The following is a 20606-nucleotide window of genomic DNA, read 5'->3' as shown; positions in this document are numbered from 1 at the left end:
CGAAAAAGCTGTTAAATAACACTTAATGATTCACTGAGATTCAGGAGGTGAGGATTCAGCTTGGGGACATGGAGGTCAGAGCACTGTAAATATATACTGCCTGGCGGGCGTCCTTTGTCTCAGGGGATGGTTAAGTTACACAGAGGGTGGAGGAGGAGGTAAATATTAATGCGCATCGACCGAACTAGGCACAAACAGCACAATGTTCCAGTGCTCCTCCCTCTGACGAGAATCTGATTAACGAATCATAAAACGAACAAATGAATCAATACAGGAAGAGGGAAAAAGGGTGGGCTTTCTATTTAAGAACACTCTTACACAACTTTCTTTTTGTAATTTTTTTTCATGCTAAAATCATGCGGCCAATTTGTTGATGTAAGTGCCCTGAACTCTGTGGTTTTGTCATCTTATTTAAGCAGACAAAGAAAAGGAAGCAGGGAGATAATTAGCTCAGCAGATGGTAGACAGGACACTAACTGTTCAAATGTTATTTTGTAATCTTCTTTAACATTAATTATAATACTATCATATTTACTCAAATATTAATTAGACAGCTTAGGCAAGGAACATAGTTTAGACTAGAATGAACGTTTATATGTTATTTTTTTCTGAGAATATATATGTTTAACTTTTATATTGTATTTTATATTGAAGTTAAGACTAATCACCTTAACACTTTAAATTGAATAGCACAGCATAAGCAAAATCAAACAGTATAACTAACCTGATATGTGTTCTTGGTACTTTAAAGAACATGATTCCTGTTTCATTTGGACTTCTGTGTTTTTTCTGCTGATCCAGAGAGGAACATTCCAGGCTTCACTAATCACCTTTTCCCACCTCTTCTCTTTCTCATTCTAGGAGGTGAATTAGTCTTGCCCATTATTACAGTGGACACTTTAGAGCCCCCGTCTATCGCCACCCACTACCCTGTAATCCCCCCTCCCCCCACGTACCGTCCCCTCCTCACCCTGCTCGAGACCACCAAAGAGTCCCTGCCTCTGGCCAATGGCCGCCCCCCCTGCCCCCTGGACCAGGAGGACTGTGAGGAGCCCATTGAGGTGTCAGCCTACGGCTCGGGGGAAATGACCGAGTCTGATGACGAGGACTTTTACAAAAATGCCCCCCTCATCCCTGATAGGACAGTGCTACCACCCCCTCCTGCAGCGGAGGGTGCTGTACAGAGCCCCCGCGATCGGCATTTCTTTAAGCCCCCCTCTGTCCCCACATTTGGACCTGACCAGCTCCCCCACCGCAGGCCTGGCCTGGGTGCCAACGGGCGCATGCCTGCTGGAAAAATGAACACCCGCGATCAGGTGCTTCTGCTGCCTGCTGCCTCCGTCGACCCGGATCACAGCGGACGGCACCGACACATTCCAGGAATAACCCGCCCCCCCAATTTGCCCACAGCCAGCCCCACAGCCCCGGAGAGGGGCCCGCCTGGCGCGGTGGAGGTGATCCGCGAGTCCAGCAGCACCACAGGCATGGTGGTCGGCATTGTAGCAGCTGCTGCCCTCTGCATCCTCATTCTTCTCTATGCCATGTACAAGTACCGAAACCGTGACGAGGGTTCCTACCAGGTGGATCAGACTCGAAACTACATCAGCAACTCTGCCACACATCCCAATGGAACTTTAGTCAAAGAGACGCAGCCAGGGGTCCCCAAAACTGCCGCCAAAAGCAAGAAGAACAAGGATAAGGAGTACTATGTGTGAGCTTGGCCTATGAGAGGTGGACAGACAGAGGGAGAGAGTGGAGAGGGACGGAGAGACCATGATCTGCTTCTGCGGGGATCTATTCTCCATCTTCCAGCTCATACAGGCTCAGACAAACAACACAATTCCAGGCTCCAAAATCCTAATGTTGCCAAAAGCTTGTCTTTGTCTGACTCTTTACCACTCAGCAGTCTATGCATGTAGGCAGCAACAGGGGCCCGCAAGGCAGGCAGAATAATCCTACCGTTTTCCATCACCAATTCAATTATTCATTCTGACACATTCAAAAAAAATTATTGGGTTTTTATGGCTAATGCCTCTTTGTTAATTGTTCCCTTTTGGCCGAAATGCAAATGAAAATATGCTATATTTCTCTCTCCACCTGTTGTTCTCTCATTTTAAAGATGTACCATTGAGGCCTCCTCAGTAATTATTTTTTTGAAAGTTTTGAAAACAGAGTAGTTAGTTTAGCCTGATCTAGAACAGGGGTCCCCAAAGTGAGGGGTCGCAATGTAATTTTTGCAGAATATGTTTGGAAAATTGTAAAAACACACAAAAAAAATTCACTGTATTCACTGCAACCAATAAATCTACCGAGCAAATTGTAGCCCCCAAATGGTGAAATCTACCGAGGAGGCTTCGGCTAAATGGGGTTCACAAGTATCTGCCGCTGTTAATTTGGGGGCCATGGGCTGCAAAGTTTGGGAACCTCTGATGTAGGAGACTGGGGCCTCTCAAATAGATCTCTGCTTATATTTAAATTGAACAAAGTGTCAAAGATGCCTCCCTCCATCTTTATGCTCACTGCCGCTAACCTCCCGAAGACTCTCTGGCTCTCTCTTCCTCTTTCTGTTCATGGTGCTAAAAGTTTCTCTGCTGTGTCTCAAGCATGTAGTGTTCATTACAGTTACAAAAAAAAATCAACTGTTTCTGTGAAAAAAATAGAAAGTGAGAATGACTCAAGGCTGACAGAGAATTGAAGCCACCAAACCCAAGTTGTCCGGCTGACAAGTTGACCTCCTGACCACATATCAACTGCCACCAAATACAAGAGTGAATGGACCATGGCTTTCAGCATGACAAAGCAACTGCAGTGAACTTGTCCTAAACAAATGTATAAATATATGTATAGACATTGCACAAATCTATGGACTTCACTGGAACCATATCAAAAAGGGAAGTGATCTGTTTGTGTGTGTTTCAGCCAAGGTCACAAATATATACCTGGAAGAAGCAGCAGCAAGAAAACAATGCTGCTGGTATCAAGTGAAAGACATTTGAAGTCTGTTGCGTTTCCTGGTGTATTCATAGCAGGCAAGTGCATCCACCGCTGAGTCTGCATATTGATCGTCCATCTTGTCCTCCTCTTCTGTTGACTGCAAATCAACAAACAATTGACAAGAAAAGGAAAGAAGAAAGTGGAATATGGTTACCTTGGGGGTTAAACAGAACTTCAGTATGCCAATTTTCTTGAGCCCATAAAAACTCTTCACTAAAAAATTAAAAGTTTAATCTCTCATACCATTCCTAAGAAAAGTGCTTTTCCTGATAATGCCCTCACCAAAATATGAAAATTGAGTAAGAAACTGAAATTTATATGTTCTGTTTCTTAAAGGACCAGTGTGATTTGGGTTGAAATGGTCTTATACTCTTCCCTCCTTATGACATGAGGAGATTCCGTCCCTAACAGTGAAGCTCCTTCTGCATCCTGCTAACTGTCTCGCCCATTATTTTTCATAACTTCACATTGTATGTAACAGCACTGACATAATATTCTACTTCATTTTTAGAAACTGTATGTAACAGCACTGACAAATTCTCAAGGTCATGCGTGACAGCACTGGCAAATTCTCAAGGCCATGCGTGACAGCACTGGCAAATTCTCAAGGTCATGCGTGACAGCACTGGCAAATTCTCAAGGCCATGCGTGACAGCACTGGCAAATTCTCAAGGCCATGCGTGACAGCACTGGCAAATTCTCAAGGCCATGCGTGACAGCACTGGCAAATTCTCAAGGTCATGCGTTACAGCACTGGCAAATTCTCAAGGCCATGCGTGACAGCACTGGCAAATTCTCAAGGTCATGCGTTACAGCACTGGCAAATTCTCAAGGTTATGCGTTACAGCACTGGCAAATTCTCAAGGTCATGCGTTACAGCACTGGCAAACACACGTTTTGTTTTTATAATGACACAAAGCCAGCAAGGCCTCTTTCCTGTTCTGTATCTATAGATTATTTATCCTTGACATGATTTTGTATTATACTTGAACAGTCACCATGTCCGTATCAGGAAGCTAGCCGAGTCCATTCATCTTTTTGGTCAGTTCATTCTGATTCCTGCTCTTCTTATTAAATGTTATTGTAAAGTGTTTCCGTGAGATATGTGTACATTAACAGAGGGGAAATACAATTGGTTATACACTTCTTAAACCACGTTTCCTGTCATTTGTTACTGACTTCAGTCCATCTCTAATTATATTACATTATAATTAATATTATAATATGGTATAAATTTGGTGCTTTCAGGAGTGATTTCTGGAGTGATATCTCACTGGTCCTACGTAGCCAGTAATGGAAAGTCTGAGTTATAAGACATCAGTAGTTGCTGTTAGTGAATTGAAGCAGCACAAGCCTTTATGAAGCCAAACAGTGAAACACCAGCTGCTGGTTTTACATGATGACCTAGTGTTGACTGTATAAATACTATATGAAGTTTGAATAGTCTATCATCAATTCAGGCATGCACTTCCAAACTTGGAATTATTTATTTATCTATTTATCTTCACCTATATTGTCATAATGAGACAGATGAAATCTACTGTACGGTATTCAGCACCTTGCAATGGTCCAATTAAAAGCAGATCTGAATAAAAAACATGTTAAATACACCATGACATGACAATTGATTAAATATGAAAACTGCCTACATGCATACAGTAAACAAACCAAATAACAGTTTTGTTTTTAAAACCTGAAGGCAACTAGAAAGGGGGCTATCAAAATGACAGCATTATATCCCCCAGACAAGTTTGTCAATTGTTCTATTCAGAGCCGTCTTTAGGGTGGGGTATCTCGTGTGGCCGTTCCAGACCCCATCCTATAGGGGCCCCGTGCAAATGGAAAACTTGCCTAGATAGTGATAGTCTAAATAATAATGTTATTACATTTTTACATTGATTGTATGCAGCTGTTTTTTCATCTGAATATGTTGTATGAGCTAAATTTTAGGGCTGTAATGGTTGAAAAGTAGGAAATATGCTACTAAAGCATTCTCAGCTGTGGTTTCCTATCCTACAGTGGAGCAGACCTGTCATAAAAACACATGTTGATGCCTGGAAATGCCGTACTTTTATGAACCCTAACCCTAGCCTCAGTTTGCTCAGTCGTGCCCGGCTTTCGTGGATCCACATCACCTGCATATGTAATGGACGGTTCACCCAATACAAATGGTTTGGTTCATCATTTTCAGGACTGGCACACACAATGAAAAGAATTAATATTGTGCATTTACTGACACAGGTTCAATATGGAAAACTGTTAAATATGATTTTGCTAATTGTGGCTGTCAGTCAGTCATGATGTGCAGTTTGGGAACACTTTAGTTTCCCAATAAATAGAGAGAGAGTACTTGATAAGACCTAGACTGTCTGCCGGCTCTGATATACCGAACTCAGATATGTTGCTGGAAACACATCCAATGTGCTAAGTCATTTGAGACGAGATGTGTATGACTGGAGCAAGGCAGAAACAACCTCTGCAAGATCATCTCTCTCTGGTATTCAAGACTCCTTTGCCAGGAAATTCAGAACAGGAAAAAAACAATAGTTACTCCTGTAGGGTTGTTTATTGCTACAGATATGTGACCATACTCAGTAAAAAAGAATACAGGATTTAGACAGGATTTAGATAATTACGATAGTTATGATGTCATAATTTTGTTATTTATTTTTTTATTTATTTTTTTATTTTACATATTTATTTTTACAATGGGGGTGGCATGGTGGTGCAGTTAGCACTGTTGCCTCACACCTCTGGGACCCAGGTTCCAGTCTCCGCCTGGGTCACATGTGTGCGGAGTTTGCATGTTCTCCCCATGTCGTCGTGGGGTTTCCTCAGGGTTCTCCGGTTTCCCCCCACAGCCCAAAAACACGCTGAGGCTAATTGGAGTTGCTAAATTGCCCATATGTGTGCATGTGTGAGTGGATGGTGTGTGAATGTGCCCTGCGATGGGCTGGCCCCCCATCCTGGGTTGGTCCCTGCCTCATGCCCATTGGTTCCGGGATAGGCTCCGGACCCCCCGCAACCCAGTAGGATAAGTGGTTTGGAAAATGGATGGATGGATCCATGGATGGATGGATGGATGGATGGATAGGTTTTTTTTACTCAGACATGTCGAGACACATTTCCCTGGGCTTACAGCTGTTCCTAATTGTGTTTGTAACAAGTAATGTACTCCCTGCTGTACCGCGATTCTCTGAAGAGTGAATATTGAGTACCATGACACCCACACAAGGCAGCAATAGTGTCTGTGGCCTTTCAGCCAAACACGTTTTTTCTGAGAATGGATTCTGAGAAATGAGCCGCTGGGGCTTTTTAGGACGTACAGTTGGATCCCACGCATATAGTGCATACACTATTGGTTGGTTGGTACAGTAGGTATGTACGTAGGTAGGTAGGTATCACTAATGATATCACTTCAGATTATAATGTAACAAAATGCCTTTTTTTTTTAATAATTCAGTCCTCAAATGGGAGATAGTTCACTTGATGCAATCACTAGACTTTTGGACGGTTGTGTTTCAGCACCAGCACATGGTAAATGTGTGTCTTTGCTTGACTGTGGAATAATAAAAGCAGGGAAAGGCAAGTGGTCGAATGTAAAAAGCTGCACAAAGCTGGACTTTTCTGCAAGTACCAGGAGGATCTATCACCAAATGCAGCACAGATAACTGCTGTGACATGACATTTTATCACTTTATTTCAGGTATCAATTGTTCATGAAAAGCTATATATCTGGATATGAATGTGGGGAAAAGGACATCACGCAAAGTAGATAAAAACAGAAACACTAAATCAAAACATGAGGAAAAACTGACAGTATGGAGTGCTTTACTGGTATATTTGCAATATTATAAACAGCAGTCTGGTTAGGTCATTGACAACATCAAAGGAAAGAGAAGAATAAAAGAGAGAAATCCTTCTTAACTTATATTTCATTCTTTTAGCAAACTAACTGATCAACCAAACCAAAACAGACTGACACCAACACAAATACTGGCCAAAAGCAAAGCACAGGGGAGGTGCATTTTGTTACATTTTAATCTGAAGTGATATCATTAGTGATATAGCTTGTGGCTGGACAACCAACTTCTACCAGTTTGCAAATGTAGATATGATTGTGGATGGGAGAGGAGTGCTAACCTGACCCAATCCCAGGTGACAGGCATGGCTAACGTGATGTGCACTGAAAATGCAAGCTGTGCTACGCAGTTCACTCAAAGTAAATGCAACCAAGAAACATAGGCAAGGCAGGGGTGCTCTAGGTCATCCTTTCTGTAGCAGGTCGTGTCCAGGAAACAGTGGGTGGCTCAGTGGGCTAAGCCTGCCTGTGATTATAAGGTTGCCAGTTCAAACCTGGCTTTGAGATGTTTGTGTTACTTCCACAGCAGAATGAACGCCCCAGAATGCAGGCTGTGCAGGGAGGTTTTTATTAGGATTCAAAGGGCTGACAGCAGACACAAACAGGCAACAATGACTGGACTGAGAGATGCTAATATACTTAGCAAATGAGGAGAAAACACAAGGCAGCTGTGAGTGATCAACAGGAGGGCAATAACTAGAAACAAGATGGACAGGCCATAGGCATGGATGATTTGGAACCACACCCAAGGGGAAACACGGGGAACAGACATGACAGTTTGCAGGATCTTGAGTGAGGCCCTATGGGAGGCTGCCCTTTGCAGCCAGCTTGCTCTCACCTCAGTAACGTATCAAGTAGGCAGCTACAGCTAACCAATCAGTGCCCCTGGTGATCAGGGTGCATATCAGGGCAGAAATCTATAGCCAAGAGCACACATATGCACATGCACCCCATAATGTGAAACAACTTACACAACAAAGGTCTTCGGCAATTGAAAAGATACAGGCGTGACTTTGGCTGGACATTAAGAGTAATAGAATGAGGAAACAGGAACAATGTGTGCCCTGTTAAAGCTAGGGCCCATTTCATTTGTATTTCTTTAAAACAAGCTATTACAGGGCTTTTGGAGAGCCCCATCAAGGATCCAAAGGAGCCATACAATCATCTGTATGTCATGGATTCGGGCAAGTTTGGTGCGAGAACGAGGGATAGTGCAGGTTGGAACAGAAATGTGGACGACCCACTTGCGGCTCAAAGGACAAACTGGGTTTATCAACTGAACTAAAAACACAAGAAAACAGCAACAAAATCAAAGGACCACGAGGAGTCAAAAGTAAATGGGGATAAACAAGACTGATTATAAAACTGGGCAGGTGAGCAGTATATACATCGAACACCAAACATTAACTATCGCAATTAGCAGAACATGCAGCTATCACAAATAATCACAAACAATAAACCACTCAGGACTAAAATTCAGACAGGAACTTAAATACAAAAACTGAACAGGGTAATGACAAGCAGGAGTGAAGCAGACAATTAACCAATCGGGGAGGGTGCAGGACAACGAACAATCAGGAAAACACACAAGGGCAACAGGTGAAGCTAATAAACTAAAACAAGAAACTCAAACTCAGGGTCAGCAGCTATTTGTTCCAGTCTTTCATGTATTCTCCCCATTTGGCCAGCAGGTGTCGCTGGTCATCCTGTCCTCCCTGTAGTCAAAGTCTTTAATTTTGTTCCCCCTGCACCCCAGACTGCCACATGGTTCAACAAGCTGAGTGTATGGCTACCTATAATCCCCTCACTTGTGTGTTCAAATCCTGCGTCTTTTTTTGTATTTTGTTCCCTAGTGTTTCATTTATCAGTTTTTGTTTTTTTTTGCTTTGCCTTGGTTCTGTTTTACCTACCTTCATTATTTTCCTGGTGTTTAGATTCTGTTTCCTTGTTTCTTTGTTAGTTCTTAGTGTCCCTGTTAGTTTCTGAGTTCCTTGATTTGATTATTCATTTCACCTGTTGCCCATTTTTCCAGCCCTTGTTAATTATTCTCACCTGTCCTGCGTTATCATTGTTAGCTCTGTATTTAATTTCTTGATCCTGCCCTGCTTTCTGGTGTAGTCATTGTTGTTGCTGGTGGTATTCTTGTTGACTGTGTTTCTGTTGTTTGTTATACATAATATTCCCTGCCTGTTCCCTTTGTAGCCAGTTTCCCACTGTAGATTATCTTGTTATGTTAGTTTGTACCCCTTTTAGTTTTGACGCCTTGTGGTCCATTTATTTTGTGGTTTCCAAGTGATTTCTGTTCCATTACTAAACCCCTTTTTCCTCCGAGCCACCAGTGGATCGTCCACCTCCTTCCTGCCTGCACCGTCCCTCGCCCCCATGTCAGACACCCCCGAGTCCATGACAGTAACTAATAGAGGTAGCTGTTTCAGGAAACAGATATTTCATTTGTGACTGAAGGTATAAAGTGGATGCCAGATTTTTGTGATGCAAAAAAAAAAAAAAGACCACAATAAGTCATTTCAACGTTACAATTGGCAGTCCCTTGAGAGTATAGCCCAACTGATGAACAGAGGTGCAAATTTTCCCCTTTTTTCCGAGAGTGTCATGCTGCCACCACCATGCTTCACTGTGCGTATGGTGTTCTTTTGGTGTGTGCCTGGATGTTTTTCTTTCCAAGAAAAGGCTTCCGCCTTGTGACAATACCCCATAGTCCAGACATGTGGAGAATACAGGAGATTGTTGCCACATGTAGTACACAACCAGCACTTGCCAGAAATTCCTGCAGCCCCTTCAGTTTTGCTGTAGGCCTCTTGGCAACCTCCCTGACCTGATTTCATCTTGTTTTGTCATCAATTTTGGAGGGATGTCCAGTTCTCATTAACGTCGCTGTCGTTCTGCATTTTCTCCACTTTTTTGTGATTTTTTATTAGAAGATACAAGAATTTTTACTTACAACATATCATGAACATATGAACCACACAGTACAGTACGACATAAATATTACAAAAGGGCCATAGTAGATTACAGAGAGCTACTGTACAGCTAACTCTACAGAGAGCCTGAAGTGCCTGATTGTAATGCACTCCCAGAACATATGCATTGTTGTACCAAGTGCTGGATCAGGCCAATGAGTGCAATTATAACTTGAGAGTAGTTTCATTTTAAAACATTTTAGGGGAGTTGTGTATGCTCTGTGTATTAACTTATAGTGTATAAGTTGATGTGCAAGATTTTTGGAAGCACTATCTAGGTTTCCCCAGATATTTTCCCATAAAGGCTCTACACCATGTGTGTTCAAATCCCTTTCACACAGCCTTTCTACAGCTAGGTCTTTGGAATGATGGTGAATTAAAGTATTATAAATGCTTGTTACAGTCCCACTTGACCACCGTTTGGGATCAATCCACCTCTCCATGGGGTGCTCTGGAATCAAATGACTCCAAGGCACCCCATGTGATTTCACTGCAGACCTCAGTCTTAGGTGGAGGAAGTATGGAGTATCAGACAGATTTGAAATCTGTTTTTATACTTTCTCCCCTTCTTGTCTTCACTGTATTCCACGGTATATCTAATGCTGTAGAATTTTTTTTGTACCCTTCTACCGAATGATAATGTGGAAAGGAAATTGGACATTGGAAGGCCCGGGAGGGGAGGCATAGTGGGTCTGTTATGTCTTAGGCCTTAGGCAAGAAGAGATTGTTTTGAATACTGTGTGACCTCTCTTCATGGTAGCTGCCTGCGGTTGGTTCCACAGACCCTGAAGAGCGATCAAACCTTGGAGAGATGAAACCGCCTGCAGGAAGTGATTCGAAGCTGCCCCAACTGGTGCACAAAAAGTTGTAGTTATAAAGTAGTCACAGTATGCCATACGCAATGTTATGCAGTAGTACAAACGTACAAGTACTTGTTATGTTAATCATGTTAATCATATGTTAACCATGTATTTGCAGTGATTTAATAACAATAAGTCGATACATTAATCATTAATCAAAGGACAACGAAATATTTACAGTGATTCAATATCTATATTCATATCTCAAGTAGGAGCCTAGCAGTCAAGACATGTTCTGGTAAATTGAGCAAAATGGGTGGATTTTACCTTGTTGACAAGGTGAACCAATAGAGCGAGAGAATTGTGTTTTAGTTTGGTTTGTTAGTGTTTTATGACCAATCATGCTTTGCTTGATTGTTCGCATAAAAGAGATAACTTTGCTCACCAACTGAGAAATCTGGTGTTTTATTCTAAGTGACTCATTATACGGCCAGATTTATAATTTTTCTACCACAATACATTTCAACAAGGAGATCCCTTTAATGTTTCAGAAGATCTCTGTGAACCATGGCTTTTGCTATAGGATGCAACTGGGTGAATGACAGGAAAATCCTACTAGGACAGCTGAGCTGTGTTTAGGGTTAATCAGAGTCACTTTAATTGATGGCAGGTGTGTCCCGAAAAACACTGAATGCTGTAATTAAATCAAAAGCTGCTTCAACAAACAAAAAAACAAGACTTGTTTGTTTTTTAATTGCATCACAAAAACCTGGTGTCCTGTGCTGCTCGTACGATCCTCGTGTGTGCCACGCCCCCTCATTAACCATGTGTACTACCCAGATTGTAACCAGCTGTTTTCTGTTAGTTTGAGCAGTCCTGTGTATTTAGTCCGCATTCAAGTTCAAGTTTCCCCAGTCCAGTCATTGACGATGTTTTACTGTGTAGTGCTCTGCCCATAATAAACCCCGTTTTTTTGGATTTTCGTGTGCCCAATCCTGATTTCTCTGCTCCCTGCTCACTCGCCCTGTGCTTGATTATGACAGAATGACTGGACTCCCCAAGAAGATGCCTTAGCTAACCGAAGCTGAATATGACGATCTTTTTTAATCTCACCAAATATCAGATGAAATGTCCAATGGAATGAGGCTTGCTTTGAGAATCAGAAATCCCAGCCTCTAGGGAGTTAGATGTAATAAAGCTTTGCAAGCCAGAGAGGCCAGCCTTTAGCGAGTCAGATGGAATGAAGCTTTGCAAGTCAAGAGGCCAGCCTCTTGGAGGTCAAATGGAATGAGGCTTTGAGAACCAGAGAGGCCAGCCTCTTGGAAATCAGATGGAATAAAGTTTTGAGGGCCCGAGAGGCCGGCCTCTAGGGAGTCAGATGGAATGAAGCTTTGAGAGTCAGAGAGGCCAGCCTCTAGGGAGTCAGATGGAATGAAGCTTTGAGAGTCAGAGAGGCCAGCCTCTAGGGAGTCAGATGGAATGAAGCTTTGAGAGTCAGAGAGGCCAGCCTCTAGGGAGTCAGATGGAATGAAGCCATGAGAGTCAGAGAGGCCAGCCTCTAGGGAGTCAGATGGAATGAAGCTTTGAGAGTCAGAGAGGCCAGCCTCTAGGGAGGCAGATGGAATGAAGCCATGAGAGTCAGAGAGGCCAGCCTCTAGGGAGTCAGATGGAATGAAGCTTTGAGAGTCAGAGAGGCCAGCCTCTAGGGAGGCAGATGGAATGAAGCCATGAGAGTCAGAGAGGCCAGCCTCTAGGGAGTCAGATGGAATGAAGCTTTGAGAGTCAGAGAGGCCAGCCTCTAGGGAGTCAGATGGAATGAAGCTTTGAGAGTCAGAGAGGCCAGCCTCTAGGGAGTCAGATGGCAAACCCAGTAAACATCCATAAAATCTCCTCTTTGTGGAGCTCAAGGTTCCAACATCCCATCTGAACACTGTGGCCCCTTTAAATTCTCACTTCTACTTGTTCCAAATGCCTGGGCCCCTTTTTCGGTTTCCTAGGAGGCTTAATGATATCCATGGCCTGGATTTTCACTTTTACTTTCTTGGTTCTCCTGGAGAGGCTGCAAAATCCACATTAGAAGAATGATACTGACAGCCAAGAGGTGCAGCTGAATGTGTATGGTTTTACAGTGAGACCCTCACAGAAAGAACAGAATCATAATCATACCCCTTATGGTTAGTCACAGCATGTCTGATCATTTTTAATTATTGAACTGCTTGAATTAGTAAATGAAGAATGGAGTTTTATAGCATAACTAAAATCTTAATTAGTCAAAATGAAAATCTGTGCCTAAAACCGACCTCTGTACACAGCATCTGAACAAATATCACACACACATGCAGAGTCAGAATTATTACACACATTATAAATCAGTACACACACACCATCCCTCCCACTTATCTCTGCTTCTCTTGTTTGGAGACAGAATTAACAACAAAACCCTGGTACCATCACATAAATGGATCTGTAATTTACAAGTCAAATAGTTCCCTGGACCCAGGATTCTGCCATTAAATTAAATTTATCTCAGCACAGATATGACGGTAATGGTATTTCACATGAGGGGGAAGGATTAATGTGCATATCTCACTCTAAAATAGAGCATTGTATGCTTCTGTTATATGCCAGTCTCCTTGTCATTGCTGTGTGATAGATGGTTCCGAGTCACAGTGACTGGAGAGAATGGGCGCGGTCCAAATAGGGCATGTTGGCTGGCCGGGCACAGAAACGGAGCGCATGTTACATATATTGTATGTGCAAGTCCAGAAATACTCAGGATCTGACAGTTTTGGCTTATCCTCTGTTGTCATGGCAACATACTCCCATACTCACACATACGCATGCAGGTTTATAATCATATCTTTGTGGGGACTCTCCATTCATTTCTATGGGGAAAACTGTAATCCTAACAAGACGACCATAACCCCTACCCAGCCCTAATCTTAACCCCATAAGTAACCAAGCAAAATACGAAATGGCATTTTTCCTGATTGCATTCACAGGTCTTTATGGGGACCTGAAAAATGGTCCCCCACAACATCAGAATAACCGGTTTTATCCCATTGTGGGGTACTTTCATACACACAAAAACACACACACAACATAGCTTCTCCATACTCCAGCTAGAATGTGAGAGCCTCCATGTTGCTTTAGTTCTTTGAGCCATGCTGTGATGCCCTAACATGACCTGAACACAACATCACAGAAGGGGCAAACAGCTCACATACTGCACTGCTTATACAGTAATAGCTATTTAGCTGAGTGAAGTATTATTTTTACACAAGATCATTTAATTAATGTCACACAGCCCAGAAATACAGTAGCTGTATTTTTGCTTGATTTGGTCTCCAGAGCTCTATCAACTCCTGCCCTGTGATATAGGGAGCTTTGCCCTTTTCTCACTGGTCTCTTTTATTGGCAGCAGTTGAGAGCAGTGGCTGTGCGCTCTATAGGAATGCATGATTCTGGGGTATAATCAGCTCTGCCTCTTTCTCACTGTTGTATTTCATTAGCCACTGTCGAGAGCAGTGGCTGTAAAAAATAAAAGACCAACGGCTAAACGGGGCGTTATAGTTCCGCTGCAAAGTGGATGACCACTGACACTTAAATTTGGACAATGTTTCATTAACTATCAAGCAGGCTGCAGCTCAGTTACCATTGTCAACTTAACATGCTACTCGAGCAAGCATCTCAATCAAGCTTGTGGATGATATAAACAGGGGCCATGGGGTCACCTTGTTGGATGACTAACATTTACTGAAGAACCTCTTTATTAAAATAACTAAGGCATTATTCTTTAAAGTTTTTAATGTATATTTTGGTGCTAAATGCGGCTTACTGGTTCCTATAAAATGTAATTAAATAATCATGTCCACCTTCTTTAAAATAAAAATATATCCTAAATTCTTACCCCCTTGCCTGATCCCGCAGTTCCTACTCCCACTTAAGTTTCATCCCCAACCACTTGTGCGATAACAAAGCACACTTCTGCCTGCCTGGTCAATCATTTTTAGCCACTATTTTTCCTCAATTCTTGTTCCGTAAATGACTTCTATCACACTCATACTATTTTTAAAATTTCGCTACAACAAAACGATCCTTATACAATTTTAAGAAAAAACGTAAACTATATATGTCTGGCGGTTTTTTGTTTGAGTTTGATTATCAAACTCTAAAGGTCCATCCTTGGGGGCATGCACTTGTGCACATGTCCGGGGCTCTGCTGCACTTGTAGGGTGTTCGTCTTACTCCTAAAGTTAAGGCAGAATTTTTATACCAATTTAAAATAACACAATTTTACCAATTTAACAAATACAGCTAAAGTTTTTAATACCTTTAAACATTAATAAAAACTGTTAATGTCTTTTCTTTAAAACTTATGTCTATTTCTGTATGGTTTTTCGCGATAAGTTGAGTGAATGGCTAAATTAATGTGTTTTGGGGTCTTCATACACATTGTGATCCTGACAGAAATAATTACGCCTGATTTCACAGACCTAAAGTTCAACTCTAAAACCCTGACCCCTGCACTTTTGATTGTATGCATGTAACAAACATTTACTGAAAAACCATGTTTATTAAAATAAAGGCTTTATTCTCTAAAAGTTTTTAAAATATGTTTTTAATGCTTGCTGCTAAATGCCGCTTACTAGTTCCTATCTGAACCTACACCAAAGAGGCAGCGGGACATGGTCGTGGACAATCTCCTGACACTGGACCTAACTTGTAGCATCTGTTTTTCCAATCATTATTTTTGGTTTGATGTGTTTTGCTGTATGGTTTCGGGTAAACAGACAGCAATGTTTATGACACCCCCCGTTATCGGATTGTGGTTCCTGTTCACATCCCCTCCATTTGCGGCAGATGGTTAATAGTCTTGGGAACGCGTTACCTCAAACCATATTTGGAGTTTCCGCCAACAGGTTCATATAATGCCCGTGGGCCCCCACTGTTTCACCAACCCCTGCTGTGAACCCCCACAAGCCCATTAACAAAAATGAGTGAATGGCCCCACCTAGCTGATACATTGCATTAAACATTGTATTAAAAACAGTACATTTATGGTAAAGAGAATAATTTCTAGTGTAAAACATTAATTGCACGACAATCTTTTACCCGCCCCGCTTTTGGGGTAATGCCGTATGCTAATTTTAACAAGGATTGGCCACGTTATTTTTTGATTCTTGTTGTCGAAATGCTTAGGGTATTTTATTTTAAATAACACATTGGCTGAAAGGAGTTTACCTAAAATAATGCTATGGTTAAAGGGGCTTATTTGAAATATCAGGGCCACATGTGGCCCCATTGGTTTCGTAATTTTGAAATTTGTGTCTGCGTGAGTGGGGCACGTTCTCAGTGCGCATGCACGAGTGTGGCTGCCCCCGGAAATAATTTCTCGCGCGTAGTTTGAAGGGAGAGGACGCATGGTGGGATCGCTCCGTTGCGTAATAATGGCTGCCTTGATCCCGCTGTTTGTGTGGCATTGACGGACCCCAGAGCCATGATCCCTGGATCTTCGCGTTTGGTGAAATGCTTTTTCTATTTTACATTGAAATAAACTGTTCAACTGATAACAGCCTTTTCCTCATTTTTTAAAACTTGTGTTAAAATATTTGTGCTTGTTTAAACTCAGCATTTGCTCTTTTGACAGTGTTTCGTTTGGGCATGTTTAAAAATTCAACCTCCTCTGGCTTTTCTTCAAAAAGTTAAACAAAGTTTGGGACTTCTGCTTGCTTAAACTCAGCATTTGCTCTTTTGACCGTGTTTCGTTCAGGCACGTTTGTACTTGTTTAAAAATTTTAACTTGTTTAAAAAAGTTTTTCTTCTTGTTCTTTAAAATTTTTGTTAAATATAATGAGTTTAAGTGCTTTCTGAAAGTGCCGGGGTGCGGTTGTCTACTCCATGTATGAGCTACTGGCAGCTGTACTGTACCTGTCAATCATCGATGATGACGTCATGGGGGGAGCTACTAATCTCCGCCCAAGGTACCAACTAACCTCTCTTCCACCTCTTTCTTACTGCTGTATTTCATTAGCCACTGTCGAGCGCAGTGGCTGTGAGGACTATAGGAATGCATGATTCTGGGATATAAGGAGCTTCACCCCTTTCTCATTGGTCTATTTTATTGGCCACTGCTGAGAACGTGCCCTGTAGGGAAGCCCATAGGGACTCTGCAGGATTGATAAAATGCCATTTGGATATGCTGGGCACATAGAACTAGTATATTATTACTGCTGACCATGAGGGCTACAGAATAACGTCCAGGGAAGGCCACTAACCAAAGCCTAAGCAGCTTCACATGAAATGTAATGCGTGGAAAGTTATGCAGACAGATGCATGTCTACATCATAATACAATTTCTATGACTGGATATTATGTTTTAATATCTCATTCTTTGCTCTGTACCATCAAATACCATAATTACAGCTGGATAAAACAACTAATTCTGTCTGCTCAGAAGAGGCATCAGTGTGTTCGCGTTCATTTATGTTACAATTGAAGACCTGAACTAATAAAATATAAACCATTATGAATGATTCCTATGCCTGATCTCAATTTGGGAAGAGAGAATATACAGTACACAATCACCAAAGCGATAAGATAAATATATATATGGAGACCAGACATGACCACACACAGACCACACATAACCCTCTGATTCTGTCAGTCGTCAAAGAGCAGCGTTGAATTGTAAATTTAAGTAAACACATCTGCCATTTCAAATGCTCTGAGAAATATGGCTATTTGAGCTCATGCCAAATTCAGTTGCCCTGGGATAAAGCATGATGTCACAGTGAGCTAGTTATTTATTATACCTTGTCCCAGCTCAGCAGGGTGTAGATGCATTGAAAGGCTGTGGGACACACCTAAAAACAGGAAATGCCTGCAATGCCACGGGCAAAGCATCAAGGGTGTGTATCTTGTCCATTGTTTTCATATTTTGATCTGACAGGTAAATGAATTGTTATTTGATTCAGCCCATGTGTTAAAGCAGATGCACACATTAACAAATGCACATAGATCCAATAGCACCACGCCAAAGTGATCAGGCTTTTTGGAGGCTGCTAAAGCTGTGACCTTATCACAGGCATGAAAAGAGGTGCAGGTGTGAAGCCAGGCAAGAGCACGCTAACAGAGCTGGGGTGACACAGGACAGTCAGAGAGCACAGTCACAGAGAAGAGGTGACATGGGACACTCCTTGTAACACAGTCGAGGTGACACAGGACAGTCAGAGAGCACAGTCACAGAGAAGAGGTGACATGAAACACTCCCTGTAACACAGTCGAGGTGACACAGGACAGTCAGAGAGCACAGTTACAGAGAAGAGGTGACATGGAACACTCCCTGTAACACAGTCAAGGTGACACAGGACAGTCAGAGAGCACAGTCACAGAGATGAGGTGACATGGAACACTCCCTGTAACACAGTCGAGGTGACACAGGACAGTCAGAGAGCACAGTCACAGAGATGAGGTGACATGGAACACTCCCTGTAACACAGTCGAGGTGACACAGGACAGTCAGAGAGCACAGTCACAGAGAAGAGGTGACATGGGACACTCCCTGTAGCACAGCTAAGGTCACACAGGACAGTCAGAGAGCACAGTCACAGAGAAGAGGTGACATGAAACACTCCCTGTAACACAGTCGAGGTGACACAGGACAGTCAGAGAGCACAGTCACAGAGAAGAGGTGACATGGAACACTCCCTGTAACACAGTCAAGGTGACACAGGACAGTCAGAGAGCACAGTCACAGAGATGAGGTGACATGGAACACTCCCTGTAACACAGTCGAGGTGACACAGGACAGTCAGAGAGCACAGTCACAGAGAAGAGGTGACATGGGACACTCCCTGTAGCACAGCTAAGGTCACACAGGACAGTCAGAGAGTACAGTCACAAAGAGCAGGTGACATGGTACACTCCCTGTAACACAGCTAAGGTCACACAGGACAGTCAGAGAACACAGTCACAGAGATGAGGTGACATGGAACACTCCCTGTAACACAGTCGAGGTGACACAGGACAGTCAGAGAGCACAGTCACAGAGAAGAGGTGACATGGGACACTCCCTGTAGCACAGCTAAGGTCACACAGGACAGTCAGAGAGCACAGTCACAAAGAGCAGGTGACATGGTACACTCCCTGTAACACAGCTCAGGTCACACAGGACAGTCAGAGAGCACAGTCACAAAGAGCAGGTGACATGGTACACTCCCTGTAACACAGCTCAGGTCACACAGGACAGTCAGAGAGCATAGTCAGAGAGAGCAGGTAATATGGGATGCTCCCTGTAACACAGCAGAGGTGACACAGGACAGTGAGAGAGCACAGTCACAGAGCAAGTAACATGGGACACTCCCTGTAACACAGCTGAGATGACAGAACAGTCAGAGAGTACTAAAAGATATATCTTTTATAAATCCACAATCATTCGGCACTAAATTAAATTGGTTAAAATAAAAAATTCTTCACTGACACACTCTCCCTCTAGTGGCAGCAAGGAGACATAATTATAAGGGGCATCCAGCATGAAAGGGCACTACAGTCTAAAGCACTGAGCAGGGTTTGGAACAGATTCTGTTGCTGAACCAAGGAAATGGATAACAGGAGACTGTTAAATAAAGGAGCAGAGGGTCTAGAAGAAGACATTTAATATTTCTGAGTGTGTATGTATGTTTAATTGCGGTGACACTTACAATAGGGAGCGATATTGAATTACCTACCACAAAATCACCTTGTATTCATTCTGTGTAGAGTTTTCATGTTGGGGCTTGGTTACATGCAGTTTTTCTTCCTGGAATTACACAAACAAAAGCATTGTTACTAATAAACTGAAGACATAAACGCGGCTGATTTCTATTCTGACACTCCCACACAGAACGTAGTATCTTAATACAGAAAGCATGTTACTCACGATCTGAAAGTATCCCACATGAGGTGAGAACCCTAAGAGGCACTGTCTGCAGAAAGGCATTCAACAGCATCACTGAAACGCAACCCCCCCATTACCAGTGGGCGGCCCCTCCAACCCACACACACACAAACACACGACAAAATGTACCAGGTAGCCCTAGCAGGTGACATTTTTTTCAGAGGGTCGAGAATGTCCAGCTAGGCCCTTGTATGTATGTCTGCATGCGCTTATCACATGGACAAGACAGTCCATGATCTTATACGCAATGACCGAGTCCATTGTGTCACAGTAGATACCCAAAACATGTCTGTCACCTCTAAGTCTTCACAAGGAGAATCACACTGAACATAAAAAAATGGGAAAGGATTTAAGCAAAACTTAATTACTGACTTCTTTTAGTCATTAAGGGCTCATTTCCCCCGAGAATCACAAAACAAAAAATGTAGGTCATTGAGCAGGACAGTGTCGCAATGAGCTCCAGCACTGAGGACTTCAACAATCTAGCCTGCATTCAGTGTGTGTATAGACTAGGGTTGTATTACTTTGAGGGGGGCAAATGCCCCCCACAATGTGATAAAAAAACCAGACTTTTTACATTTCTGAGTCCACACAAAGATCTGTGAATTCAATCAAAAAAGTAAAAATGTCAAAAGATTAAGGTAAGGACTGGGTAGCGGTTAAGGTCGTCATGTTGTGATTAAAGTTTTCCTCATACAAATGCATGGAGAGTCCCCACAAAGATATAATTACAAACCTGTGTGTTTGTGTGGAGTTTGGGGTCTCCTGCATGTATGTGCCCCTCGACGGACTGGCATCCCATCCGGGGTGAACTCCACTCTCATGCTCCATGCTTCCAGGAACGAGCTCCAGGATCCCCTGCTAGCATGACTAAGATAAACAGTTGGAAAATTAATAGATGGAATAATTAGGAAACCATTTGTTCGGATTAAAGAAGATTGTGCATTTAAAATTTGTGCAAGCATCTGCTGAAAAAGAGGCAACAATTAATGTACACATTTGTAAAAGGTGCAACATGGATTCTAATAAAAATA

The 20606-nt window shown here is 42.5% G+C and overlaps 1 protein-coding gene and 1 long non-coding RNA gene across 5 annotated transcripts in view; one reads left to right on the top strand and one right to left on the bottom strand.

Moving 5' to 3' along the window:
* Positions 1 to 4146, top strand: part of LOC125750613 (neurexin-2-beta-like) — a 357714-nt gene extending 353568 nt beyond the window's left edge. For 2 of the 4 annotated variants that reach the window (XM_049028714.1, XM_049028715.1), the window contains one exon: positions 862 to 4146. In XM_049028714.1, coding sequence (XP_048884671.1) covers positions 862 to 1715 — 854 coding nt within the window. In that variant the 3' untranslated portion in view covers positions 1716 to 4146. The remainder of the gene's footprint in view (positions 1 to 861) is intronic. The other 2 variants (XM_049028717.1, XM_049028716.1) reach the window with 1 other exon arrangement.
* Positions 3002 to 20492, bottom strand: LOC125750616 (uncharacterized). The gene is made up of 3 exons (XR_007400385.1): positions 20309 to 20492; positions 19364 to 19434; positions 3002 to 3091 (listed from the first exon to the last, which is right to left on the bottom strand). It is a non-coding gene; the product is annotated as an uncharacterized LOC125750616 (long non-coding RNA).
* Between the last annotated feature and the right edge of the window lie 114 nt (positions 20493 to 20606).

This window comes from Brienomyrus brachyistius, chromosome 10 (assembly GCF_023856365.1).
Source record: "Brienomyrus brachyistius isolate T26 chromosome 10, BBRACH_0.4, whole genome shotgun sequence".
NCBI classification, from domain to species: Eukaryota; Metazoa; Chordata; class Actinopteri; order Osteoglossiformes; family Mormyridae; genus Brienomyrus; species Brienomyrus brachyistius.
This window is presented reverse-complemented; position numbering and strand designations above follow the sequence as displayed.